Consider the following 23,601-nt stretch of genomic DNA (forward strand, 5'->3'; position numbering starts at 1 on the left):
GTGAGTGAGTGTGTGAGTGTGTGTGTGAGTGAGTGTGAGTGAGTGTGAGTGTGAGTGAGTGTGTGAGTGTGAGTGAGTGTGAGAGTGTGAGTGAGTGTGAGAGTGTGGGAGTGTGAGTGAGTGTCAGACTGTCAGTGAGTGTGAGTGAGAGTAAGTGAGTGTGAGTGAGTGAGTGTGTGAGTGTGTGAGTGTGTGAGTGTGTGAGTGAGTGAGTGAGTGAGTGTGTGAGTGAGTGTGTGTGTGAGTGTGTGTGTGAGTGTGTGAGTGTGAGTGTGTGAGTGAGTGTGTGAGTGTGTGAGTGAGTGTGTGAGTGAGTGAGTGTGTGAGTGAGTGTGTGAGTGAGTGTGTGAGTGAGTGTGTGTGTGAGTGAGTGTGTGAGTGTGTGAGTGAGTGTGAGTGAGTGTGTGAGTGTGAGTGAGTGTGAGAGTGAGTGTGAGTGAGTGAGTGTGAGAGTGAGTGTGAGTGTGTGTGTGTGAGTGAGTGTGAGAGTGTGAGTGAGTGTGAGAGTGTGAGTGAGTGTGAGAGTGTGAGTGAGTGTGAGAGTGTGAGTGAGTGTGAGAGTGTGAGTGAGTGTCAGACTGTCAGTGAGTGAGAGTAAGTGAGTGTGAGTGAGTGAGTGAGTGTGTGAGTGAGTGAGTGTGTGAGTGAGTGAGTGAGTGAGTGAGTGTGTGAGTGAGTGTGTGTGTGAGTGAGTGTGTGAGTGAGTGTGAGTGTGTGAGTGAGTGTGAGTGTGAGTGAGTGTGTGAGTGTGTGAGTGAGTGTGTGAGTGAGTGAGTGAGTGAGTGAGTGTGTGTGTGAGTGTGTGAGTGAGTGTGTGAGTGTGTGAGTGTGTGAGTGTGTGAGTGAGTGTGTGTGAGTGAGTGTGTGAGTGAGTGAGTGAGTGTGAGTGAGAGGGTGTGAGTGAGTGGGTGTGTGAGTGAGTGAGTGGGTGTGTGAGTGAGTGAGTGTGTGTGTGAGTGAGTGTGAGGGAGTGTGGGTGAGTGTGTTAGTGAGTGTGAGAGTGAGAGTGTGAGAGTGTGAGTGAGTGTGAGTGAGTGTGTGAGAGTGTGAGTGAGTGTGTGAGTGTGTGAGTGTGTGAGTGTGTGAGTGAGTGTGAGAGTGTGAGTGAGTGTGAGACTGTCAGTGAGTGTGAGTGAGAGTAAGTAAGTGAGTGAGTGAGTGAGTGTGTGAGTGTGTGAGAGTGTGTGAGTGAGTGAGTGTGTGTGTGTGAGAGTGAGTGAGTGAGAGAGAGTGAGAGTGAGTGAGAGAGTGAGTGTGAGTGTGAGTGAGTGTGAGTGAGTGTGAGTGAGTGTGAGTGAGTGTGTGAGTGTGAGTGAGTGTGTGAGTGTGAGTGAGTGTGTGAGTGTGAGTGTGAGTGTGAGTGTGAGTGAGTGTGAGTGTGAGAGTGAGTGTGAGTGAGTGTGAGTGTGAGTGAGTGTGAGAGTGAGAGTGAGTGAGTGTGAGTGTGTGAGAGAGAGAGTGAGTGTGAGAGTGTGAGTGAGAGAGAGTGAGAGTGAGTGAGAGTGAGTGAGTGTGAGAGTGAGTGAGAGTGAGTGTGAGAGTGAGTGAGTGTGAGAGTGAGTGAGTGAGTGCGAGTGAGTGAGTGTGTGTGAGTGAGTGTGTGTGAGTGAGTGTGTGAGTGAGTGTGTGTGAGTGAGAGGGTGTGAGTGAGTGGGTGTGTGAGTGAGTGAGTGTGAGTGAGTGGGTGTGTGAGTGAGTGAGTGTGTGTGTGAGTGAGTGTGAGGGAGTGTGAGGGAGTGTGTGTGAGTGTGTTAGTGAGTGTGAGAGTGTGAGAGTGTGAGTGAGTGAGTGTGTGAGAGTGAGTGTGAGTGAGTGAGTGAGTGAGTGAGTGTGTGTGTGTGTGAGTGAGTGTGAGAGTGTGAGTGAGTGTGAGACTGTCAGTGAGTGTGAGTGAGAGTAAGTGAGTGAGCGAGTGAGTGTGAGTGAGTGAGTGTGAGTGTGAGTGAGTGAGTGTGTGAGTGAGTGAGTGAGTGTGTGAGTGAGTGAGTGTGAGAGTGAGTGAGTGAGTGAGTGAGAGTGAGTGAGTGAGTGTGTGAGTGAGTGTGTGTGTGCGTGAGAGTGAGTTTGAGTGAGTGTGAGAGTGAGTGAGTGTGAGAGTGAGTGACTGTGTGAGTGAGTGTGTGAGTGAGTGAGTGTGAGAGTGTGTGAGAGTGAGTGAGTGAGTGAGAGTGTGAGTGTGAGAGTGAGTGAGTGAGTGTGTGAGTGTGTGTGTGAGTGAGTGTGAGTGAGTGTGAGTGTGAGTGAGTGTGAGTGAGTGTGAGTGAGTGTGTGAGTGTGAGTGAGTGTGAGAGTGTGAGTGAGTGTGAGAGTGTGGGAGTGTGAGTGAGTGTCAGACTGTCAGTGAGTGTGAGTGAGAGTAAGTGAGTGTGAGTGAGTGAGTGTGTGAGTGTGTGAGTGTGTGAGTGAGTGAGTGAGTGTGTGAGTGAGTGTGTGTGTGAGTGTGTGTGTGAGTGTGTGAGTGTGAGTGTGTGAGTGAGTGTGTGAGTGTGTGAGTGAGTGTGTGAGTGAGTGAGTGTGTGAGTGAGTGTGTGAGTGAGTGTGTGAGTGAGTGTGTGTGTGAGTGAGTGTGTGAGTGTGTGAGTGAGTGTGAGTGAGTGTGTGAGTGTGAGTGAGTGTGAGAGTGAGTGTGAGTGAGTGAGTGTGAGAGTGAGTGTGAGTGTGTGTGTGTGTGAGTGAGTGTGAGAGTGTGAGTGAGTGTGAGAGTGTGAGTGAGTGTGAGAGTGTGAGTGAGTGTGAGAGTGTGAGTGAGTGTGAGAGTGTGAGTGAGTGTCAGACTGTCAGTGAGTGAGAGTAAGTGAGTGTGAGTGAGTGAGTGTGTGAGTGAGTGAGTGTGTGAGTGAGTGAGTGAGTGAGTGAGTGTGTGAGTGAGTGTGTGTGTGAGTGAGTGTGTGAGTGAGTGTGAGTGTGTGAGTGAGTGTGAGTGTGTGAGTGAGTGTGAGTGAGTGTGTGAGTGTGTGAGTGAGTGTGTGAGTGAGTGAGTGTGTGAGTGAGTGAGTGTGTGTGTGAGTGAGTGTGTGAGTGTGTGAGTGAGTGTGTGAGTGTGTGAGTGTGTGAGTGAGTGTGTGTGAGTGAGTGTGTGAGTGAGTGAGTGAGTGTGAGTGAGAGGGTGTGAGTGAGTGGGTGTGTGAGTGAGTGAGTGGGTGTGTGAGTGAGTGAGTGTGTGTGTGAGTGAGTGTGAGGGAGTGTGGGTGAGTGTGTTAGTGAGTGTGAGAGTGAGAGTGTGAGAGTGTGAGTGAGTGTGTGAGAGTGTGAGTGAGTGAGTGAGTGTGTGAGTGTGAGTGTGTGAGTGAGTGTGAGAGTGTGAGTGAGTGTGAGACTGTCAGTGAGTGTGAGTGAGAGTAAGTAAGTGAGTGAGTGAGTGAGTGTGTGAGTGTGTGAGAGTGTGTGAGTGAGTGAGTGTGTGTGTGTGAGAGTGAGTGAGTGAGAGAGAGAGAGTGAGAGTGAGTGAGAGAGTGAGTGTGAGTGTGAGTGAGTGTGAGTGAGTGTGAGTGAGTGTGAGTGAGTGTGTGAGTGTGAGTGAGTGTGTGAGTGTGAGTGAGTGTGTGAGTGTGAGTGTGAGTGTGAGTGTGAGTGTGAGTGTGAGTGTGAGTGTGAGTGTGAGTGTGAGTGTGAGTGTGAGTGTGAGTGTGAGTGTGAGAGTGAGTGTGAGTGAGTGTGAGTGTGAGTGTGAGTGAGTGTGAGAGTGAGAGTGAGAGTGAGTGAGTGTGAGTGTGTGAGAGAGAGAGTGAGTGTGAGAGTGTGAGTGAGAGAGAGTGAGAGTGAGTGAGAGTGAGTGAGTGTGAGAGTGAGTGAGAGTGAGTGTGAGAGTGAGTGAGTGAGTGAGTGAGTGCGAGTGAGTGCGAGTGAGTGAGTGTGTGTGAGTGAGTGTGTGAGTGAGTGTGTGTGAGTGAGTGTGTGAGTGAGTGAGTGTGAGTGAGAGGGTGTGAGTGAGTGGGTGTGTGAGTGAGTGTGTGTGTGAGTGAGTGTGAGGGAGTGTGAGGGAGTGTGTGTGAGTGTGTTAGTGAGTGTGAGAGTGTGAGAGTGTGAGTGAGTGAGTGTGTGAGAGTGAGTGTGAGTGAGTGAGTGAGTGAGTGAGTGAGTGTGTGTGTGTGTGTGAGAGTGTGAGTGAGTGAGTGTGTGAGAGTGAGTGTGAGTGAGTGAGTGAGTGAGTGAGTGAGTGTGTGTGTGTGTGTGAGTGAGTGTGAGAGTGTGAGTGAGTGTGAGACTGTCAGTGAGTGTGAGTGAGAGTAAGTGAGTGAGCGAGTGAGTGTGTGAGTGAGTGTGTGAGTGAGTGAGTGTGTGAGTGAGTGAGTGTGAGAGTGAGTGTGAGAGTGAGTGTGAGAGTGAGTGAGAGTGTGAGTGTGAGAGTGTGAGTGTGAGAGTGTGAGTGAGAGTGAGTGTGAGAGTGTGTGTGAGAGTGTGTGTGAGAGTGTGTGTGAGAGTGTGTGTGAGAGTGTGTGTGTGAGTGTGAGTGTGAGTGAGTGTGAGTGAGTGTGTGAGTGTGAGTGAGTGTGAGAGTGAGTGTGAGTGAGAGTGTGTGTGAGTGTGTGTGTGTGAGTGAGTGTGAGTGAGTGTGAGTGAGTGTGAGAGTGTGAGTGAGTGTCAGACTGTCAGTGAGTGTGAGTGAGAGTAAGTGAGTGTGAGTGAGTGAGTGAGTGTGTGAGTGAGTGAGTGTGTGAGTGAGTGTGTGAGTGAGTGTGTGAGTGAGTGAGTGAGTGTGAGTGAGTGTGTGAGTGAGTGTGTGAGTGAGTGTGTGAGTGAGTGTGTGTGTGAGTGAGTGTGTGAGTGTGTGTGAGTGAGTGTGTGAGTGAGTGTGTGAGTGAGTGTGTGAGTGAGTGTGTGAGTGGGTGTGTGAGTGAGTGAGTGTGTGTGTGAGTGAGTGTGAGGGAGTGTGAGGGAGTGTGTGTGAGTGTGTTAGTGAGTGTGAGAGTGTGAGTGAGTGAGTGTGTGAGAGTGAGTGTGAGTGAGTGAGTGAGTGAGTGTGTGTGTGTGTGTGTGAGTGAGTGTGAGAGTGTGAGTGAGTGTGAGACTGTCAGTGAGTGTGAGTGAGAGTAAGTGAGTGAGCGAGTGAGTGTGAGTGAGTGAGTGTGAGTGTGAGTGAGTGAGTGTGTGAGTGAGTGAGTGTGTGAGTGAGTGAGTGTGAGAGTGAGTGAGTGAGTGAGTGAGTGAGAGTGAGTGAGTGAGTGTGTGAGTGAGTGTGTGTGTGCGTGAGAGTGAGTTTGAGTGAGTGTGAGAGTGAGTGTGAGAGTGAGTGAGTGTGAGAGTGAGTGACTGTGTGAGTGAGTGTGTGAGTGAGTGAGTGTGAGAGTGTGTGAGAGTGAGTGAGTGAGTGAGAGTGTGAGTGTGAGAGTGAGTGAGTGAGTGTGTGAGTGTGTGTGTGAGTGAGTGTGAGTGAGTGTGAGTGTGAGTGAGTGTGAGTGAGTGTGAGTGAGTGTGTGAGTGTGAGTGAGTGTGAGAGTGTGAGTGAGTGTGAGAGTGTGGGAGTGTGAGTGAGTGTCAGACTGTCAGTGAGTGTGAGTGAGAGTAAGTGAGTGTGAGTGAGTGAGTGTGTGAGTGTGTGAGTGTGTGAGTGTGTGAGTGAGTGAGTGAGTGAGTGTGTGAGTGAGTGTGTGTGTGAGTGTGTGTGTGAGTGTGTGAGTGTGAGTGTGTGAGTGAGTGTGTGAGTGTGTGAGTGAGTGTGTGAGTGAGTGAGTGTGTGAGTGAGTGTGTGAGTGAGTGTGTGAGTGAGTGTGTGTGTGAGTGAGTGTGTGAGTGAGTGTGAGTGAGTGTGTGAGTGTGAGTGAGTGTGAGAGTGAGTGTGAGTGAGTGAGTGTGAGAGTGAGTGTGAGTGTGTGTGTGTGAGTGAGTGTGAGAGTGTGAGTGAGTGTGAGAGTGTGAGTGAGTGTGAGAGTGTGAGTGAGTGTGAGAGTGTGAGTGAGTGTCAGACTGTCAGTGAGTGAGAGTAAGTGAGTGTGAGTGAGTGAGTGAGTGTGTGAGTGAGTGAGTGTGTGAGTGAGTGAGTGAGTGAGTGAGTGTGTGAGTGAGTGTGTGTGTGAGTGAGTGTGTGAGTGAGTGTGAGTGTGTGAGTGAGTGTGAGTGTGAGTGTGAGTGAGTGTGTGAGTGTGTGAGTGAGTGTGTGAGTGAGTGAGTGTGTGAGTGAGTGAGTGTGTGTGTGAGTGAGTGTGTGAGTGTGTGAGTGAGTGTGTGAGTGTGTGAGTGTGTGAGTGTGTGAGTGTGTGAGTGAGTGTGTGTGAGTGAGTGTGTGAGTGAGTGAGTGAGTGTGAGTGAGAGGGTGTGAGTGAGTGGGTGTGTGAGTGAGTGAGTGGGTGTGTGAGTGAGTGAGTGTGTGTGTGAGTGAGTGTGAGGGAGTGTGGGTGAGTGTGTTAGTGAGTGTGAGAGTGAGAGTGTGAGAGTGTGAGTGAGTGTGAGTGAGTGTGTGAGAGTGTGAGTGAGTGTGTGAGTGTGTGAGTGTGTGAGTGTGTGAGTGAGTGTGAGAGTGTGAGTGAGTGTGAGACTGTCAGTGAGTGTGAGTGAGAGTAAGTAAGTGAGTGAGTGAGTGAGTGTGTGAGTGTGTGAGAGTGTGTGAGTGAGTGAGTGTGTGTGTGTGAGAGTGAGTGAGTGAGAGAGAGTGAGAGTGAGTGAGAGAGTGAGTGTGAGTGTGAGTGAGTGTGAGTGAGTGTGAGTGAGTGTGAGTGAGTGTGAGTGAGTGTGTGAGTGTGAGTGAGTGTGTGAGTGTGAGTGTGAGTGTGAGTGAGTGTGAGTGTGAGAGTGAGTGTGAGTGTGAGTGAGTGTGAGTGTGAGTGAGTGTGAGAGTGAGAGTGAGTGAGTGTGAGTGTGTGAGAGAGAGAGTGAGTGTGAGAGTGTGAGTGAGAGAGAGTGAGAGTGAGTGAGAGTGAGTGAGTGTGAGAGTGAGTGAGAGTGAGTGTGAGAGTGAGTGAGTGTGAGAGTGAGTGAGTGAGTGCGAGTGAGTGCGAGTGAGTGAGTGTGTGTGAGTGAGTGTGTGAGTGAGTGTGTGTGAGTGAGTGTGTGAGTGAGTGAGTGTGAGTGAGAGGGTGTGAGTGAGTGGGTGTGTGAGTGAGTGAGTGTGTGTGTGAGTGAGTGTGAGGGAGTGTGAGGGAGTGTGTGTGAGTGTGTTAGTGAGTGTGAGAGTGTGAGAGTGTGAGTGAGTGAGTGTGTGAGAGTGAGTGTGAGTGAGTGAGTGAGTGAGTGAGTGTGTGTGTGTGTGAGTGAGTGTGAGAGTGTGAGTGAGTGTGAGACTGTCAGTGAGTGTGAGTGAGAGTAAGTGAGTGAGCGAGTGAGTGTGAGTGAGTGAGTGTGAGTGTGAGTGAGTGAGTGTGTGAGTGAGTGAGTGAGTGTGTGAGTGAGTGAGTGTGAGAGTGAGTGAGTGAGTGAGTGAGAGTGAGTGAGTGAGTGTGTGAGTGAGTGTGTGTGTGCGTGAGAGTGAGTTTGAGTGAGTGTGAGAGTGAGTGAGTGTGAGAGTGAGTGACTGTGTGAGTGAGTGTGTGAGTGAGTGAGTGTGAGAGTGTGTGAGAGTGAGTGAGTGAGTGAGAGTGTGAGTGTGAGAGTGAGTGAGTGAGTGTGTGAGTGTGTGTGTGAGTGAGTGTGAGTGAGTGTGAGTGTGAGTGAGTGTGAGTGAGTGTGAGTGAGTGTGTGAGTGTGAGTGAGTGTGAGAGTGTGAGTGAGTGTGAGAGTGTGGGAGTGTGAGTGAGTGTCAGACTGTCAGTGAGTGTGAGTGAGAGTAAGTGAGTGTGAGTGAGTGAGTGTGTGAGTGTGTGAGTGTGTGAGTGAGTGAGTGAGTGAGTGTGTGAGTGAGTGTGTGTGTGAGTGTGTGTGTGAGTGTGTGAGTGTGAGTGTGTGAGTGAGTGTGTGAGTGTGTGAGTGAGTGTGTGAGTGAGTGAGTGTGTGAGTGAGTGTGTGAGTGTGTGTGAGTGAGTGTGTGAGTGAGTGTGTGAGTGAGTGAGTGTGTGAGTGTGTGAGTGAGTGTGAGTGAGTGTGTGAGTGTGAGTGAGTGTGAGAGTGAGTGTGAGTGAGTGAGTGTGAGAGTGAGTGTGAGTGTGTGTGTGTGTGAGTGAGTGTGAGAGTGTGAGTGAGTGTGAGAGTGTGAGTGAGTGTGAGAGTGTGAGTGAGTGTGAGAGTGTGAGTGAGTGTCAGACTGTCAGTGAGTGAGAGTAAGTGAGTGTGAGTGAGTGAGTGTGTGAGTGAGTGAGTGAGTGAGTGAGTGAGTGAGTGAGTGTGTGAGTGAGTGTGTGTGTGAGTGAGTGTGTGAGTGAGTGTGAGTGTGTGAGTGAGTGTGAGTGTGTGAGTGAGTGTGAGTGAGTGTGTGAGTGTGTGAGTGAGTGTGTGAGTGAGTGAGTGTGTGAGTGAGTGAGTGTGTGTGTGAGTGAGTGTGTGAGTGTGTGAGTGAGTGTGTGAGTGTGTGAGTGTGTGAGTGTGTGAGTGAGTGTGTGTGAGTGAGTGTGTGAGTGAGTGAGTGAGTGTGAGTGAGAGGGTGTGAGTGAGTGGGTGTGTGAGTGAGTGAGTGGGTGTGTGAGTGAGTGAGTGTGTGTGTGAGTGAGTGTGAGGGAGTGTGGGTGAGTGTGTTAGTGAGTGTGAGAGTGAGAGTGTGAGAGTGTGAGTGAGTGTGTGAGAGTGTGAGTGAGTGAGTGAGTGTGAGTGTGTGAGTGAGTGTGAGAGTGTGAGTGAGTGTGAGACTGTCAGTGAGTGTGAGTGAGAGTAAGTAAGTGAGTGAGTGAGTGTGAGTGAGTGAGTGTGTGAGTGTGTGAGAGTGTGTGAGTGAGTGAGTGTGTGTGTGTGAGAGTGAGTGAGTGAGAGAGAGAGAGAGTGAGAGTGAGTGAGAGAGTGAGTGTGAGTGTGAGTGAGTGTGAGTGAGTGTGAGTGAGTGTGAGTGAGTGTGTGAGTGTGAGTGAGTGTGTGAGTGTGAGTGAGTGTGTGAGTGTGAGTGTGAGTGAGTGTGAGTGTGAGTGTGAGTGTGAGTGTGAGTGTGAGTGTGAGTGTGAGAGTGAGTGTGAGTGAGTGTGAGTGTGAGTGTGAGTGAGTGTGAGAGTGAGAGTGAGAGTGAGTGAGAGTGAGTGAGTGTGAGTGTGTGAGAGAGAGAGTGAGTGTGAGAGTGTGAGTGAGAGAGAGTGAGAGTGAGTGAGAGTGAGTGAGTGTGAGAGTGAGTGAGAGTGAGTGTGAGAGTGAGTGAGTGAGTGTGAGAGTGAGTGAGTGAGTGCGAGTGAGTGCGAGTGAGTGAGTGCGAGCGAGTGAGTGCGAGCGAGTGAGAGCGAGCGAGTGAGAGCAAGCGAGTGAGAGCAAGCGAGTGAGAGCAAGCGAGTGAGAGCAAGCGAGTGAGAGCAAGCGAGTGAGAGCAAGCGAGTGAGAGCAAGCGAGTGAGAGCAAGCGAGTGAGAGCAAGCGAGTGAGAGCAAGCGAGTGAGAGCGAGCGGGCGGGCATCGGGCGATGGCCGTCACTTTTATCCGAAAATAGAGCTTTCTGAGCAGACAGGACAGCCAGGAGCCTCTGTGAGGGTACTTTTTTTCCAGAAATGCCAGCCCCGGGCGACCTTACAGTGGACGTCGTCGCACTAAACCGAAAATAGAGCTCGCTCAGCGGATTGAACGCCAGGGAGCTTTGGGATCGCAGAGCTGATAGGGAATTTGCCAGGAATGCTTCAAAGTGCAAACTGGCGATGGTCCTGGTGCCCTTGTCCGAAAATAGCCTTTTGGCTAAGATGGCTGTACGCCGCGGAGGAGCAAAGTGGAAGTTAAGTTTCCATATACGTCCAGGCACCGCACTGATGCCGTTGCTCTTATCCGGAAATTGAGCTCTCTGAATGGGTAATTGACAACTGGACGGTGCGGTGTAGCGAAGTGGAGGTTTAATTTCCCCCAAAACAATGACGACAATAAAGTTGATCTTAGTACTGTCAGAAATCGCAAGAAATTTTCAACAGGGCATGTAGTTTGAAACAAAAGTTCCTGGAGATTGATGACAACATGGTCATAGCGATGGAATATCGCAATCGTCTTGACAGTTTCATATCCTTGTACAAAAGCATACGTATTTGTACCAAAAAAGAAACCGCAGTCACAACTCCACATCAACACCTCCCTTGTGCGCCGAAAACCTGTCGCCAAAGCTCCTCCTCCTAAAACGCTCCCCTACGGCGCCTCCTGAAAATTCCATCGATGATTCAATGCCTCTTGAATCTGATGCAATAGACTTGGACTTAAGCTCCCAATAACCTGTTTTAAAAATATATATATTTAAAGTATTTACGATTTTAATAAATAGATTAATATTTAGATATGAATACATTATTTTTTCATATGCTTATACCTGTAATATTTAATAAATACACTTTGATATTTATACTTGTGTACTCCAACATCGGGTTTTTCGATTATTGCGGCCATGTCTGGTTTACATTATCCGCGATATTCGAGAGAGTATTGTACAATTATTCATTAGCTAATTTATGAATTAGAAACCATTATTTAAGTCGTGAACTAAATTAATTTAAAAAATTGTTGTGGTCGTCTTAGGTTTATGGAGCAGCATACCTGCAGCAATTACTGGAACCATTACTAAAAGGTGTCATCACAACCCCTGAGCACATCAGTTTTGAAGTGGACCCCACACGGTATAATCATCCATCATTTTTATTCACCTTTCCAATGATGTTTTAGATACTATAATATAGCTGTGTCGTGGTGTAGATGTTCACTCGCCTGACTTAGGTGCGGGCATGCGCAGGCTCGATTCCCGCTGGTGGCGGTATGATTGTGAGCACGTGTCTCTGTGTTCCCTACGACTGCCGACCAGTCTAGGGTGTACTACTCTGCCTTTCGCCCGAAATGAGCCCGGATAGGCTCCAGCAAAACTACTGCTACCCTTACAAGAATGCGCATTATGGAAGATGAATGAATATTACAATATATATCGGTACCCATGCTTATCGACTGCATGCATTCTTGATTGTAAATCTTATAAGATTTTTCTTTCTCTTGCCAGATTCGAACAAGGGGAGATCTTGGAAGATAATCAAAGAAACCTGTTGCAGATCACTGAACGCTTCTTCCATGCCATCATCGGCTCATCCAGCGAATTTCCCCCTCAGCTTCGCAGCGTCTGCCACTGTCTCTACCAGGTAGGCACCCTAAGCTCAATACCTTCATGAGCCCTAGTGCCTAGCTTTGCTCAGAGCTATGTATTTATAAATTTTTAAGCTCCTGCACTTCAATTTACTCTACAGTTTCTCTGAAGCTATTGAACTCACTGCTCTCCACATCTCTCAGGTCCCCACACAGCTGATCATACTTTTTAGATCTGAGTCTCTTTTCGTCATTGGGTTTTATCCCGCAAAGTTCCAATATCCAAGTTACACTTTAGACGGTTTTGTAATTTATCTCCTGGAAGACAAGTAACTAAAGCATTGCATCACCAAAGCATTGCAAATGCCCTTATTTTTCTTGATTTCTGCCATCACAATTGTTTCTGTTTGTTACAATAAATACCATGGAAAGTAAATGAAAGCAAAAAATAATCTAATTTGAGAAATGCCAAACATCCATGTTTTACCTAGTTATTTAATACAAAGCAGCCAAAGGAGAGGGGTTCTCAAACACTTTCCATTAGAACATGCATTCTCCTATGGACCACTTTACAATTCAAAAAATGTTATATTAAGTCATTATCTATAAGTTTATGGAATCAAAATCAGGACGCTCAGATACATAATCTTCTTTTGGGGTGTAATAAGGAAGGATGGAGACATCAGTCTATAGATATAAATATATATGTATATATATATACATGTATGTATATGTGTAAATGTGTAAGTGTGTAAGCGTGTATGCGTGTGTGCGTGTGTGCGTGCGTGCGTGCGTGCATGCGTGCATGCGCGCATGCGCGCATATATATATATGTATGTATATATATATATACAGTTGCGGTTAAAGGTTTACATACACTTGTGAAGAACATAATGTCATGGCTCTCTTGAGTTTCCAGTTATTTCTACAACTTTGATTTTTCTCTGATAGAGTGATTGGAACAGATACTTCTTTGTCACAAAAACATACTTGAAGTTTGGTTCTTTTATGACTTTATTATGGGTTAACAGAAAAAGTGATCAAATCTGCTGGGTCAAAAATATACATGCAGCAACACCAATTAGCAATTTTGGTGACTTAGAAAGTTGTCAGTGAAATGAGCTTCATAGCATGGCCTCTTAACTTCTTGTGAGTGATTGAGTGACTAAAGCTGGTGACTTCTCTGAGGCCATTTAAATAGGTTTCATTGGATGCAAACGCCCACAAATGCCACAATGGGAAAGTCAAAGGAGCTCAGCATGGATCTGAAAAAGCGAATCCTTGACTTGAACAAGTCAGGAAAGTCACTTGGAGCCATTTCAAAGCAGCTGCAGGTCCCAAGAGCAACAGTGCAAACAATTGTTTGTACGTATAAAGTGCTGGCACTGTTTTGTCATGGTCACGATCACGGAGAAAACACAAGCTACCACCTGCTGCTGAGAGAAAATTGGTCAGGAGGGTGAAGATTCAACCGAGAATCACCAAAAAGCAGATCTGCCAAGAATTAGAAGCTGCTGGAACACAGGTGTCAGTATCCATAGTTGAGCGTGTTTTGCATCTCCATGGACTGAAAGGCTGCCGTGCAAGAAGGAAGCCCTTGCTCCAAAAGCGGCACCTTAAGGCTCGACTGAAGTTTGCTGCTGAACACATGGACCTTCTGAAGGAAAGTTCTGTGGTCAGACGAAACAAAAATCGAGCTGTTTGGCCACAATGCCCAGCAATATGTTTGGAGGAGAAAAGGTGAGGCCTTTAACCCCAAGTACACCATGCCTACCGTCAAGCACAGTGGTGGTAGTATTATGCTGTGGGGATGTTTTTCTGCCAATGGAACTGGTGCTTTACAGAGAGTAAATGGAATAATTGAGGAGAATTACCTTCAAATTCTTCAAGATAACCTAAAGCAGGGGTCTCAAACTCGTGGCCCCTGGGACGATAATTTGCGGCCCCCGTCTTAATATGAAAGATTAATGTTCGTGCGGCCCGCAAGATTGATATGAATGACACTTGTGTTCGGAGCTGAATGAACCAATCACGGTGAGGTATACGGCTCTGGAGGGCGGGACATCGGCCGGGCTGTCCAGTGCCTCGCTCACTCACTCATTCATTCCTCCAATCAGCTGGGCGGAGGAGAAGCCGTGAAGCCGATCACTCCGCTCGGCGCGCACAGTCCTCCGCTGCTCTCAGCATAGAACTGAATGAGGCGCTGTGATCCAGCCTGTGTCTGTGTCTGTAGCCATCTCCGCGAGTGAAACTGAAACTTAACAGTAAGTGCGTTAACGTGACACTTGAGAAATTCGGAGAACTGCCGTAATCCAATACGATCGGAGAGCGAAAGTGCACATGCGCCACAGACCCGTGCGACTGAAAGTTAAAGTTCAACCCGAGACTCATTCCAAGTGGAAACACATTACAGAGCCCCAGAGATGTCTCTTTCAAAGCCTGCCGTGAAGAGAAAGGTCGGTGATGAGCACAGACAGTTTCAAGAAAAGTGGGGAGTGCAATTTTTCTTTGTTGAGCACAGGGGCACCCCGACGTGTCTCATTTGCACTGAAAAAGTTGCGGTTCACAAGGAATACAACTTGAAACGTCATTATACTACGAGAAATGCTGAGGAGTACGAAAAATACCAGGGAGATGAGAGCCAACCAGGTTGCCAGTCTTAAAACACGTCTTCTGAGGCAACAGGATTTCTTCAAGAAGGCTACCAAAGACAGTAATGCAGCAGTTGAAGCTAGCTACGCCGTTTGTGAGTTGATTGCTAAAGCAGGAAAGCCATTCACAGAAGGTGAATTGATCAAAAAGTGCATATTACAGAGTGCGCATTTTGTCTGTCCAGAAAAGAAAAGTCATTTCAACCACATCAGCCTTTCTGCCAACACCGTGGCAGAGCGCATTTCTGACCTGTCAAGTGACATTTATGATCAACTGTGTGAGAAAGCACAATGTTTCAGTGTATATTCAGTGGCTCTTGATGAGACCACAGACATCACAGACACTGCCCAGTTCGCAATATATGTCCGTGGTGTTGATGACAATTTTGAAGTGATGGAGGAGTTGCTCACAGTAAATCCAATGCATGGCCAGACCACCGCTAAGGAAATATTTCACCAGCTGTATGATGCCATTGAGAATGCCGGTTTGCCATGGAAGAGCTTTGTTGGAATAACAACCGATGGAGCCCCATCAATGACAGGGAGGAAGAATGGACTGGTAGCACTTGTTCAAAAAAACAAAGCAGGCCCTTTGACGCAGATGCCTGAAGTTTGACAATGTGATGTCTGTCGTTGTGAAATGCATCAACCAAATCAGATCCAGGGGCTTAACACAGAAGGTTCCGTGCTTTTTAAGAGGAAATTGAGTCAGAATATGGGGATGTGCTCTACTTCACTGAGGTTTATTTCATTATTTTTTGTTAAAATATAAAGATATTTGATAACGTTGGAATGTTTTATCAGCGCTTTTCTTGTGGAAATCCTGATGCGGCCCAGTCTCACCCAGACTGCTTCTAGCGGCCCCCAGGTAAATTGAGTTTGAGACCCCTGACCTAAAGTCATCAGCCCAAAGATTGGGTCTTGGGCGCAGTTGGGTGTTCCAACAGGACAATGACCCCAAACACATCAAAAGTGGTAATGGAATGGCTAAATCAGGCCAGAATTAAAGTTTTCAAATGGCCTTCCCAAAGTCCTGACTTAAATCCCATTGAGAACTTATGGACAATACTGAAGAAACAAGTCCATGTCAGAAAGCCATCAAATGTAACTGAACTGCACCAATTCTGTCAAGAGGAGTGGTCAAAGATTCAACCAGAAGCTTGTGGATGGCTACCAAAAGTGCCTAATTAAAGTGAAAATGGCCAAGAGAAAAATCAGAGTTGTGGAACTAACCGGAAACTCAAGAGAGCCATGACATTATGTTCTTCACAAGTGTATGTAAACTTTTGACCACATCTCTCTCTCTCTCTCTCTATATATATATATATATATATATACATACATACATACATACGTACGTACGTACGTACGTACGTACATACATACATACATACAGACGCTCCCCTACTTACGAACATTCAACTTACGAACAACGGTACATACGAACATGTCTGCAAATTGCGTTTAAGTCCAAAAATGTTCGCAAGTCCAATTTTGTATTTCACGCCTTTTTCGGAGTAGTACTCCTTTTCGCCGCTAATACCGACGCCTGGCGCTGTGAGAGCTCAGCTCACCCAGCATCTACCTTCTTCTTCGTTGCAATGCGGAAGTGCGTGAATGTATCTCCAGTGTGCAAAGAACCTTTTTCATTTGTATCATTAAATATCTCATGCATCCAATATTGAATATGGTTGGTAAAAAGCTAAAGGCTTCTATTGAGGGAGTTGCAAGGAAGAGGCAAGCCATTTCATTTGAAACGAGTGGCAATAATAACGAAGCTTGATGCGCGTGAGAGTGGTGAGTGTTGCACATTCAACACCATTTATAAACAGAAAGATCGAGCAGCAGGACCCAAATATTGAACGTTGCACAAAGTTTGCAAATCAATTGAATGATGCCATACAGTGCTACCGCATCATTTATGATGAAAAAAAGAAGAAAACTGTGCAATCGTCATTAGGTCACTTCTTTTGGCCAGTTTCTAATACATAAATCTCTCTCTCTCGCTACAGTACTGTACATATTCTCTCCATTTTATTAAATGTTTTTTTTTCAGTACAAACCAATGCGTGTTACTTATACAAGCCTTAAACATACAAATGCACTTATATAAACCTTCAATATACTTATATCGGCCTTAAAAATAAATTATAATACAAAATATAGCACTGAATCAACTTACAAACAAATTCAACTTATGAACAATCGCTCGGAACCAATTGCGTTCGTAAGTAGGGGAGCGTCTGTACATACATACATACATACCTACATATATACATGCATGCATGCATGCATACATACATACATACATACATACATACATACATACACACACACACACACACACACACACACACACACACACATACACACATACACACATACACACATACACACATACACACATACACACATACACACATACACACATACACACATACACACATACACACATACACACATACACACATACACACATACACACATACACACACACACACACACACACACACACACACACACATACACATACACATACACATACACATACACATACACATACACATACATACATATACACATATATATACACATATACATATATATACACATATATACACATATATATTAATACACACCGTATTTACTCGCATATAAGCCGCATGCGTGTATAAGGCGCACCCTGATTCCCAATTTCTCATCTCATTTTATGAACCGCTTTATTCTCATTAGGGTCGCGGGGGTGCTGGAGCTGATCCCAGCTGACTCCAGGCCAGAGGCGGAGGACACCCTGAATCGGTGGCCAGCCGATCGCAGGGGACAAGGAGACGGACAACCATGCACACTCACACCCATACGTAGGGGCAATTTAGAGTGTCCAATCAGCTTGCCATGCATGTTTTTTGATGTGGGAGGAAACCGGAGTACCCGGAGGAAACCCACGCAGGCCCGGGTAGAACATGCAAACTCCACACAGGTGGGACTTAACCTGGATTTGAACCCAAGACCCCAGAGCTGTGAGGCCGACGTGCTAACCACTCGCCACACCTCCATGTTCATGTTTTAATAGGGAGTACAAATGTATTACTTTGAAGGCAAAATCTTAAGAAAAATCATCGCAAGTGGTATTTCTGAGATACTGTATTAATCAAAAAATCACATTATTAGGGTCAATATCATAAGGAAGTTACTATGCCTGTCTTTGCAAATGCAAAAATTCAAATTATTCAATTTGAAAAAAGAAATAAGTCTGTATATATGTATATATGTGTATATATGTATATATATGTATGTATATATGTATGTATATATATGTATATATATGTATGTATATATATATATATATGTATAAATATGTATGTATATATGTATATATGTATGTATGTATATATGTATATAATAATAATAATATAATAATAATCGGACATAGGCCATGTCGTCATTACCACAACACAAAAGCCTACTTGTCATCACACGCAGAACTGCGTGTGACGAAATTGATGGTGCTTCTCCATAAGCTACGTTTAATCGGCAAAAGACCTAAATAAGTGTAAGTTACGGACTTGTAATTTGTCATTCCGCTGTTGTGGATACAGGTCGCTTACCTCTCGATTACCTCACACTGTCTTCCACTTACCTTACTTCAAGTCAGCTAGTAGGAGGCAGATCACCAACCAAACATCTATTCATATACCGCAGAAGGGAATGTGTGTTATGTTAGCGCGAGTTTAGATGTCTGATGGATGTGGGGAAAAAACTGTCCTTAAGCCTATTTGTCCGAGCTTTGTGGGACCTATAGCGTCTGCCATATATATATATATATATATATATATATATATATATATATATATATATATATATATACATGTATATATATATATATATGTGTGTATATATATGTATATATAGGTGGGTAGGTAGGTGGGTAGGTAGGTGGGTAGGTGGGTGGGTGGGTGGTTTTGCCGGTTTGTAGGTAGGTGGGTCGGTAGGTGGGTAGGTAGGTAGGTAGATAGGTAGGTAGATAGGTAGATAGGTAGATAGGTAGATAGGTAGATAGGTAGGTGGGTGGGTGGGTAGGTAGGTGGGTAGGTGGGTGGGTAGGTGGGTGGGTAGGTAGGTGGGTAGGTGGATGGGTAGGTGGATGGGTAGGTGGATGGGTAGATGGATGGGTAGATGGATGGGTAGATGGATATATGTGTATATATATGTATATATGTGTATATATATATATATATATATATATATATATATGTATGTGTATATATATATGTATGTGTATATATATGTATGTATATATATGTATGTGTATATATATGTATATGTATATATATGTATGTATATATATATGTATATATATGTATATATATGTATATATATGTATATGTATATATATATGTATATACAGACACTCAACTTACGAACGCAATTGGTTCCGAGCGATTGTTCATAAGTTGAATTTGTTTGTAAGTTGATTTAGTGCTATATTTTGTATTATAATTTATGTTTAAGGCCTATATAAGTATATTGAAGGTTTATATAAGTGCATTTGTATGTTTAAGGCTTGTATAAGTAACACGCATTGGTTTGTACTGAAAAAAAAAACATTTAATAAAATGGAGAGAATATGTACAGTACTGTAGAGAGAGAGATAGATTTATGTATTAGAAACTGGCCAAAAGAAGCGACCTAATGACGATGGCACAGTTTTCTTCTTTTTTTCATCATAAATGATGCAGTAGCACTGTATGGCATCATTCAATTGATTTGCAAACTTTGTGCAACGTTCAATATTTGGGTCCTGCTGCTCGATCTTTCTGTTTATAAATGGTACTGAATGTGCAACGCTCAACCACTCTCACGCGCATCAAGCTTCGTTATTATTGCCACTCGTTTCAAATGAAATGGCTTGCCTCTTCCTTGCAACTCCCTCAATAGAAGCCTTTAGCTTTTTACCAACCATATTCAATATTGGATGCATGAGATATTTAATGATACAAATGAAAAAGGTTCTTTGCACACTGGAGATACATTCACGCACTTCCGCATTGCAACGAAGAAGAAGGTAGATGCTGGGTGAGCTGAGCTCTCACAGCGCCAGGCGTCGGTATTAGCGGCGGAAAGAAGTACTACTCCGAAAAAGACGCGAAATACAAAATTGGACTTGCGAACATTTTTGGACTTAAACGCAATTTGCAGACATGTTCGTATGTACCGTTGTTCGTAAGTTGAATGTTCGTAAGTAGGGGAGCGTCTGTATATGTATATATGTATATATATATGTATATATATGTATGTATATATATATATATATGTATGTATGTATATATATATATGTATATATAGTATGGGATGAATAAAGTTTAATCTAATATAGTCTAGTCCAGTGGTCTCCAAACTATTCCACAAAGGGCCGCAGTGGGTGCGGGTTTTCATTCCAACCCATAAAGAGGACACCTTTTCACCAATCTGGTGTCCTACAAGTGCAACCAGTGGATTGCAGTCAGGTGCTTCTTGTTTTCTGCTGAAATCTCATTGGTCAAACTGTTTATGCTAGACCGGTTGGAACAAAAACCTGCACCCACACCGGCCCTCGAGGACCGGTTTGGGGACCCCTGGTCTAATCTATTAACATCTGTGAAACAAACTGGAGTCTCATATGCATCGAATAGATGAAGTTTTCCACGATTGTGTGCCAGATGTACGCAGCACAAGCGTAAATGTATTTCTTATTTTCATATTTGTTTATCGCAACAGGCTTAGGGGTCTTTAAAGAGACATTTAAGAGAAATGGCTTACTGCTGTTGTTTCTGTGGAACATACAATACATTTAATAATAGAGGAGTCTTCCATCTGATTTGTATTTACTCTTGATTTTTCAAGATTAAAATCCTTCACATTTACTACATTTAATGTTTTGGTCACATCTGAAGCATGTGCACGTCAGATAGCTGTTTCACTGTCTAGGAGAAAATCAGTGTCCTATGATAATGCCTTAATTTAGCAAACGCTCATGCTATTTTGGCATGAATTTGAAATTAAAGCTTTTTATAGCTGATGCAGTGGGTGTGATCAATAACAGGATTGATTAGTAAAAACATCCTTTCATTTAGAACAGTGGTCGTCTCAAACCGGTCCTCAAAGGGCCGCAGTGGGTGCAGGTTTTCATTCCAACTCAACAAGAGGATACCTTTTGCAAGTGTAATCAGTTAATCAGTTGATTGCAGCCAGGTGCTACTTATTTTAGAAGACACCTGATTGGTTAAAATGTCGGAACTGGATCGGTTGGAACAAAAACCAGGACCCACTGCGGCCCTCAGCGGAATCGGTTTGAGACACCTAATTTAGAACAATAACACTTATTTTGCCATAAACCTTGGCAGCCTATTACTCCTGCCACTGTCACTAATACGCTTACTGCACTTCATGTTGCCACTCTAGCTCATATTAAATTTAACACCCTAACAATGGTCTTGTCCTCATATTCACTCATTAAACCTTTTTTTTTAAGTTTTGATTTTTCATTCATTTTGAGTTTCCTTTACCTGCTTATAAAGAACACGAAAAGTGTATTTAATTCCAGCAATTAGTATATGCATTTGCATGCTTCCTTGCCTATTATATAACAGCTTTGTGATAACTTTTCTTTGATTGACGAGAACGTTACAGTCAACATCTTTATTTGGTAGGGTTGTGTGTGTACCTGGTGCTGTGACCATGATTGTACCCGTCTCTGTTCTGTAGGCTACTTGCCACTCTCTACTGAATAAGGCAACTGTAAAAGAAAAAAAGGAAAACAAAAAAGCAGTAAGTTTGGAGACTCTTTCCCTCAGAAGCCTCCCCCCGTCAAAGTAAAAAAATAACAACTTTTTTCCATTTTTTTCTCACATGGTTTGTCTTATTTGTTTAAATTTTAATTGAGTTTCCCTCTAGAAATGTTTTATTATTTTCTGCATTTTCAACTTTTGGTACAATGGGGATGCATTGATTGCTCGAATATACAGTTGTGGTCAAAAGTTTACATATACTTGTGAAGAACATAATGTCATGGCTCTCTTGAGTTTCCAGTTATTTCTACAACTCTGATTTTTCTCTGATAGAGTGATTGGAACAGATACTTCTTTGTCACAAAAAACATTCATGAAGTTTGGTTCTTTTATGACTATTATGGGTGAACAGAAAAAAGTGATCAAATCTGTTGGGTCAAAAATATACATACAGCAGCGCTAATATTTGGTAACATGTCCCTTGGCCATTTTCACTTCAATTAGGCGCTTTTGTTAGCCATCCACAAGCTTCTGGTTGAATCTTTGACCACTCCTCTTGACAGAATTGGTGCTGTTCAGTTAAATTTGATGGCTTTCTGACATGGACTTGTTTCTTCAGCATTGTCCACAAGTTCTCAATGGGGTTTAAGTCAGGACTTTGGGAAGGCCATTCGAAAACCTTAATTCTAGCCTGATTTGGCCATTCTATTACCACTTTTGATGTGTGTTTGGGGTCATTGTCCTGTTGGAACACCCAACGGCGCCCAAGACCCAATCTTCGGGCTGATGACTTTAGGTTATCTTGAAGAATTTGAAGGTAATCCTCCTTCTTCATTATCCCATTTACTCTCTGTAAAGCACCAGTTCCATTGGTAGAAAAACAGCCCCACAGCATAATACTACCACCACCGTGCTTGCCGGTAGGCATGGTGTACTTGGGGTTAAAGGCCTCACCTTTTCTCCTCCAAACATATTGCTGGGCATTGTGGCCAAACAGCTCGATTTTGTTTTGTCTGACCACAGAACTTTCCTCCGAAAGGTATTATATTTGTCCAAGTGATAGGCAGCAAACTTCAGTCGAGCCTTAAGGTGCCCCTTTTGGAGCAAGGGCTTCCTTCTTGCACGGCAGCCTCTCAGTCCATGGAGATGCAAAACACGCTTGACTGTGGACACTGACACCTGTGTTCCAGCAGCTTCTAATTCTTGGCAAATCTGCTTTTTGGTGATTCTTGGTCAAATCTTCACCCTCCTGATCAATTTTCTCTCAGCAACAGGTGATACCTTGCATTTTCTTCCTGATCGTAGCAGTGACAAAAGAGTGCCATGCACTTTATATTTACAAAAAAATGTTTGCACGGTTGCTCTTGGGACCTGTAGCTGCTTTGAAATGGCTCCAAGTGACTTTCTTGACTTGTTCAAGTCAAGGATTCGCTTTTTCAGATCCATGCTGAGCTCCTGACTTTCCCATTGTAGCGTTTGTGGGCGTTTGCATCCAATGAGCCCTATTTAAATGGCCTCAGAGAAGTCACCAGCTTTAGTCACTCATAATCACTCAAGAAGTTAAGAAGCCATGCTATGAAGCTCATTTCACTGACACAACTTTCTAAGTCACCAAAATTGCTAATTCGTGTTGCTGTATGTATATTTTTGACCCAGCAGATTTGATCACTTTTTCTGTTAACCCATAATAAAGTCATAAAACAACCAAACTTCATGATTTTTTGTGACAAAGAAGTATCTGTTCCAATCACTCTATTAGAGAAAAATCTGAGTTTTAGAAATAACTGGAAACTCAAGAGAGCCATGACATTATGTTCTTCACAAGTGTATGTAAACTTTTGACCACAACTGTAGTTTCAGCTCACCTACCTAATATAAGTTATCAAAACCAATGTTGTGTTCTTCTTTGTACCTTTTTCCAATGAAACAAGCTTGCGCTAATATGCATATTTGTATTATAAAAACATTCCAGCTTTAAATTGTGCGCTAGCATTGCTCCCGTAATACAAAGATAAACTATTGCAGGAGCAACTCAAATACTAAAGTTCATAATAGTTTTAGTAACATGCAGTGGTTGCTATCAGGTAGTTGACAATTTAAAATTGAGTGCTAAATTGAGTTCCTTCCACTGGGTCATTGATTTTCTGAACTTGTCACACGTAAAATTAGAGCGGCACAAAGAAGAACAAGGTCCTCCACCAAGGCTAAACAATCCCTTGCATCATGGTACTTATTTTGGGATAAAGTACAACCTCCGGGGAAAAAAATATTGAATCACCTTCCATGGTGGACGTTTATTCAGTTGTTTTCACTGTGTTTTCTATTTATGTAGAAAAACAGTTAATTCGTTCGCCATCACACAGCTAAAGTCATTTAACATGAAATTTTTTTGGCTTTAGGTAACAAACTATCCTAAAAGAAAATTGTTCTGGTCGGTAAAGATTACATTTTAGACCACACACTGGAGAAAAAAATATGGAATCACTCAGTTCTGAGGAAACAACATATGGAGTCATCACGTAAAATGTTGTTTTTCCAAAACATACACCATTAGATTTCGGCTTGTTGGTCTGCCGTTAAAAGGGTGGTATCACACTTTGAGATCTGTTGCTTAAAGTTGACTAACTGGAATCCTGGCTCCAGCACGATAGGTGTGAATACAAACTGAATGGAATTAGCAAACTTCTTAAAGACGGTAATTCTTCATGCAGTGTTAAAAACGATTTTGGGTGTACCAGTCAGCTGTGTCTAAAATATCCAAGTTCAAACTACACGGGAAGATTTAAAGGAAAGCACAGTGGAGACCAAGGAAAACATGTGTTAACAGAAAACTTTTAGCAATATGATTTCAAAACTGATGATGCACAAAAAACAGATGAGCAACAAATGGGAAGAATTCAGAATTAACGTATTCCAACAAACTGAGAAACCGCTTGAATAGATTGGGGTTTACAGAAATCCACGCTGAAACTCACAAGTGGAAGACAGATGAAAAATGGTGGTGAAAGGTCAGGGCACCGCTTCTTCTCTTAGCGCCAATGAAGCGATATACCAAAGAAGAATAATGGGCTTACCGAATATTACCGTATTTTCTCGCATATAAGCCGCATTTGTCGGACAAAAAAATAATGACTGAAACGAGGGTACGGCCAATGT

General features: G+C 44.1%; 1 protein-coding gene across 9 annotated transcripts in view; it reads left to right on the forward strand.

Moving 5' to 3' along the window:
- The window catches only part of nf1a (neurofibromin 1a), a 278,314-nt gene that overhangs the window by 158,481 nt on the left and 96,232 nt on the right, over nucleotides 1-23,601 (forward strand). For 7 of the 9 annotated variants that reach the window (XR_013303594.1, XM_077611678.1, XM_077611683.1 and 4 more), the window contains 3 exons: nucleotides 10,482-10,579; nucleotides 10,951-11,086; nucleotides 20,423-20,485. Coding sequence is in view for 8 of the 9 variants with exons in the window: in XM_077611678.1 (XP_077467804.1) it covers nucleotides 10,482-10,579; nucleotides 10,951-11,086; nucleotides 20,423-20,485 (297 nt within the window). In the remaining variant the exon portion in view is untranslated. The remainder of the gene's footprint in view (nucleotides 1-10,481; nucleotides 10,580-10,950; nucleotides 11,087-20,422; nucleotides 20,486-23,601) is intronic. The other 2 variants (XM_077611682.1, XM_077611687.1) reach the window with 1 other exon arrangement.

Source organism: Stigmatopora argus, chromosome 10 (assembly GCF_051989625.1).
Source record: "Stigmatopora argus isolate UIUO_Sarg chromosome 10, RoL_Sarg_1.0, whole genome shotgun sequence".
Taxonomy (NCBI): Eukaryota; Metazoa; Chordata; class Actinopteri; order Syngnathiformes; family Syngnathidae; genus Stigmatopora; species Stigmatopora argus.